At 39.9% G+C, this 4,636-nt stretch overlaps 1 protein-coding gene across 1 annotated transcript; it reads right to left on the reverse strand.

Annotated features, from left to right (window-relative positions):
* Positions 1 to 338: 338 nt before the first annotated feature.
* On the reverse strand, positions 339 to 3,660 carry LOC108253416 (myb-like protein I). The gene is made up of 3 exons (XM_017447329.1): positions 3,419 to 3,660; positions 1,877 to 3,307; positions 339 to 471 (listed from the first exon to the last, which is right to left on the reverse strand). Exons 1-3 carry the CDS (start codon positions 3,658 to 3,660, stop codon positions 339 to 341), a joined length of 1,806 nt encoding a protein of 601 aa, XP_017302818.1.
* Between the last annotated feature and the right edge of the window lie 976 nt (positions 3,661 to 4,636).

The raw sequence follows: 4,636 nt of genomic DNA on the forward strand, positions 1-4,636 counted from the left end.
CTCATAACTTTCCACCTCGGAGCAATGCCAGTAACTGTTCTTCACATCTCGCGCAATACTTCCTCTCGTTCCCCAATATTCACACTCGTTAGGACACTGCCCATGTGATCTATCACTTCTGATGTGTTTACTGTTGTCGACTATTCTATTTGTGTCTACGGATTCGATGTTAATGTTCACATTGTGTCTCTCATCCAAAGGTTTCGTTGTCATCTGCTCATGTTATTCAGTATTCGGTGAAATTCCTCTTTGTTAAATGTAGCTGTCGTATCCAAAGGTTGATGTAATCATTACCTTCCTCAATAGAATCAAGGGATGCCTTGCTTATAAATCCCACTTTATAGCAAGCCTTGCTCTTTGTTGTCAGGGAGCTCTATTGAGGCGACATCGTGAAACGTTCGACAACGTTTCTTTGTCTTTTGATGACTCACAGGTAAAGTGGTCTCAACAACTCCCGAGTATCTTTCCAATCTTCTCATTTTGGATACCCATAGATGTTACTATGTTAAATAGGTGTAGGCACTATTATTTTTAATGATGTTCATAGAGTTATACCTCTGCGTGTAGATCCTCAGCTTTCTTTTTTGTGCTTTATTAGTTCTTAAAGTAAGTAAATATTAGATCTTAATGCCATTACAGCTTAGATATGCAAGATCATTTAACAATCATCTTTAGAACATTACTTGCAAGATATTCAATCCAAGTCTTTGTTTCTCAGCATACTATGGTACTGGAATACTGCAGATCTTCTGGTATGTTATGGTACTTCTGGAGCAGAATGAAGAACAGGTACTTCTAGTAACAACTCCTGGCAGTCTTAAGTACCGATCTGTAATATTAAATATTACAAGCATAAAAAACACCAACAAGACAAATGAGAACGTACCTCTGTTTCTAATAGGTTTAGGAGTAGTTACAGTAGAACTATAGAGACTCTAGCTAGACTGTTTCCAAACAAAGATGGCACTGGACAAGACATTGCTGCCAAGATGAACACTGTAATGGTCACATTATTCGAACTTCTAACCACACATCTGCCAACAAGAACCTTGCTAAAAACCCATTTTCAAGGTTTGTGAATGGTTTTGATATAAATTATGATTGAATTGATTAAGTACTTTGGGTTCGCAATGTACATACAAAGGTTCTTCAAACCCTCGCTTCCAAAAGGCTGGAAATCATAAAATCACTCAGGCTGAATGCTGTGGAAATCACCAAAAATTCTCAAGAGGCTTTTAGCTACACTAGAAAATAGTTCATGATTTAGATTTTAAAAATTTCCAACACTATTTCGGTAATATTTGACTTCTTTTATTAGGATATTTTCACCCCTTTCATTTTTGACAACTTCTGTTGGAAGTAGCTCGGTTTCGTTCAATGTTGCAGTGAGTTTGTTCAACTCTTCTTCTGCAGAGTGAACATCTTCATCATGATTTGAGTCATTAATGTACCACAGTCCATAATGATATTCTCACTCGGAACACCTCAGGACAAAGAAAATGGTGAAGAACAAAAAAAGCAGAGAGAAATAAAGAGAGATCATTTATCAATCGTGCTGAACCATTACTGCTGGACACATTTAGCAGAAACCTACCTAGAGTTTTTCCGTTGAAAAAAAAATCAAATGTATAAGATAAATAAGATAATGAAATATATCTGCTAAAAGTGTCAATTATTGGTTTGGTAATCCCTACTCTACTCATTTGCAAAAATGACAGGTGAGGTAAAAGTTTACTCAAAATTCGAACACGTCAGGGTTATGCTGAGCTTGGATTTCTAACTTGACATGGGTCTCCTCTGCAGTAGTAATCTTCTAGAAGTTCTCACTTTTTACAAAAATACAAAAAAGTTTTACATATTGAAAGTTTTCACTCACCTTCGTCGTCCTGTGGGTACAATTGTAAACGGGAATCTAATGCCAGCAAATGACGTCACACCTCCAGAACTATGGCTGGGTGCAGGGTGTATGGGGGAGCCACAGTGACTGGCGGGGGGTAGGTTCGGGAGGGAGGGGTGCAAGAGGGAAGGGGGAGAGGACAGACTAGGAGGGAGAGAGGAGGAGCAAGGGGCGACACCTAAGGGAAGCGTGGAGTAGGGAGGAGGCACATGGGAGTGAAGGATATCCGGTAACCTATCCTGAGGGAAGGCGTCAGGTGTCTGGGAAGGCCATTGGGAAAGTTGCTGAGCAAGACGTCGCTGCTGACGTCGTTCTCGACGTTCCCGACGTCGCTGATCCCGACTTAGAATAATCTCATCAGTCTGAGCTTCCGTAGATATGAATGTCCGACTGCCACTGGTCGTAGGCAAGGGTTTGGGTAATCCGTTCTGTGGCGGCGGCGGAGGAGGTAATCCACTAGATCCAGCAGGTACACTCACACTAGACACACACCTATTCACACTTTTCACCTGACCTGATCCGCCCCCATGGTGAGGGTATGGACCGCTACTAGAACTATTAGTATAGGTTGGGTTATCACTAGGCACATGGTTATTTTCACTGCTAGACACCGTCACAACAGGTACGGGCCGATAGCAACTTACAATATTCACTAAATTCTCACTATTACCATTATTATTATGACTATTACTATTATGGTTATTATCACTCGCGGAAACACTCGGATTATTCGTAACAACACTGATTAGATTATTATGACTATTACTTAACAAATTAGATTGACTCAACGAGAGGTTATGATTCGAATTAGAAATATTTACTAACATTTTACTATCCACATTATAGGTGGACCCTGGCTTTGAAATTTTGGTTTGGGATGAAAGAGACGTATCCGAATGAAAGTAAAGCGACTGATCCACGTTCACCCTACAAGTCTCGGCACTGAACTGAGCTGGTTGAGTTCCACTTCCACCTCTGTCTAGTCCTGACGATAGGAACGCACCTGGCGGTGAACACTCGAGTGAAGATAAAGAAGAAGTGGAAGAATATGAAGAGGAGAGAGTGGAAGAGCAAGTGTCGTTATCTTGATTGTGTTTTGGTTTCTTGCCCAGTTCATTCACATGTTTCTGTTTCGAATGATGCCTCGATCGAACATTGTGTTTCAAATAAATCTGAGGAATCATTTGGTTCGATGAGAGGATTCCTGATGAAATCCTATCAGGATATGTCATACCACAAGCGCCGTCTAAACTTCCATACGAACGCTTTTCAAAGTGTGTCCTGTCGCGACCCAAATCATCCTCAGGATTACTTTCATAGAGAAACCGTTTCAATTCCTTACAATTAAAACAGAAATATTTCCCTTGGAACTCATCATCATCCTCAACAAACAAGTTGATCTTACAATTCCTACACAGCAAGCTCGGGTTACACGCGGAGAAAAAATCATCGTAAGGGGAGAGAAGGGATAGGAGAGGAGAGAGAAGAGAAGAAAGGAGAGGGAGGAGAGGAAGAGGAGACGAAAAGTCATCCTCAGGATTACTTTCATAGAGAAACCGTTTCAATTCTTTACAATTAAAACAGAAATATTTCCCTCGAAACTCATCATCATCCTCAACAAACAAGTTGATCTTACAATTCCTACACAGCAAGCTCGGGTTACACGCGGAGAAAAAATCATCGTAAGCAAAACTTTGAAAGTTCTCCATCATCCCATATTCAGGTGGATTATCAAATGTGTTCCCCAGGACATAGGAATGCATGCTAGTACTTCCAACTAGTCTGTGGTCTGGCCTGTCGTGTTTTGTGCTTCTCAGTCCACTTTTTCTTCTCGTTCTATGAACATTTCGTTTGGTTTGGTCTTCACTATCGCTCATATCTTTCCTTTTATATTCTTCGTACACTAATAGGTTGTTTTTATTGTTCCTCCATTTTTTTAGCAAGTTATTTTTTTCCATTATTAATTCTTTTATTTCAGCATTCACCCAGGGTGTGATATCATCTTTCTCTGTTTGTCGTTTTACTGACCTGCATTTCTCATAAATTCGGTGAAACTTTTGCACTATTTTATCATAGAGTTCTTCGGGATGTGGGTCTTCCATTTCTAGAATTTCTTCCCATTTACTCTGCGTAAGTTCTCTGTTGATTTTGTTTGTATTCAATGTTTCTACATAGCGAACTTTCGGAACTTTTGTTTGGGTGTTAGGTTCTGGCTGAAAGATTTGAAGGGCAACAAAATAATGGTCCGAGAGTTTTGTTTTAATAACCGAAGAAGAAGAAGAAGAAGAAGAAGACGAAGACGAAGAAGAAGAAGACGAAGAAGGAGGAGGGAAAAAAAACTAAGAAACCTCTCGACAGGACCTTGAGTGTGATAAAGCTCGCTCTTAAGTTGTTCTTATCAAAGTAGAAGTTCTACCTACATTAATTAGTGGTAAGGCTTCTGTCATTAGTTGGTAAGTAAGTCGGTACAAGCCGTCAGATAAGCAGCAAGCCCCTTATCAATAAATTAATTTACCAAGGAGAAGCTTGTACCTACCTACTATACCTATTCTTTTTTCTACACACCGAATTGGCACAACACGACGACACTGAGGTAACATTTGGTCAGTTTTCGTACACAAAGAACTCACTCCGAGGATTAGGTGTAGGAGCAACGAGCCTAAAAAGATAGGTTAAGCCTATACGAATCTACGAAAAATTGGTCAAAATATTAAATCAGGGTTGAACAATAATTTGCCC

Source organism: Diaphorina citri, unplaced genomic scaffold (assembly GCF_000475195.1).
Source record: "Diaphorina citri unplaced genomic scaffold, Diaci psyllid genome assembly version 1.1 scaffold1748, whole genome shotgun sequence".
Taxonomy (NCBI): Eukaryota; Metazoa; Arthropoda; class Insecta; order Hemiptera; family Psyllidae; genus Diaphorina; species Diaphorina citri.

What these genes read in the sequence shown, in the direction of transcription:
- LOC108253416 (XM_017447329.1), bottom strand. Translation starts at nt 3,660, where the DNA reads ATGCATTCCTATGTCCTGGGGAACACATTTGATAATCCACCTGAATAT. An exon ending in AATCCTGAGGATGACTTTTC is followed by an intron (nt 3,308 to 3,418) that starts GTCTCCTCTTCC and finishes CTTGCTGTGTAG; the next exon opens with GAATTGTAAGATCAACTTGT. An exon ending in GTACCCACAGGACGACGAAG is followed by an intron (nt 472 to 1,876) that starts GTGAGTGAAAAC and finishes CAAAATGAGAAG; the next exon opens with ATTGGAAAGATACTCGGGAG.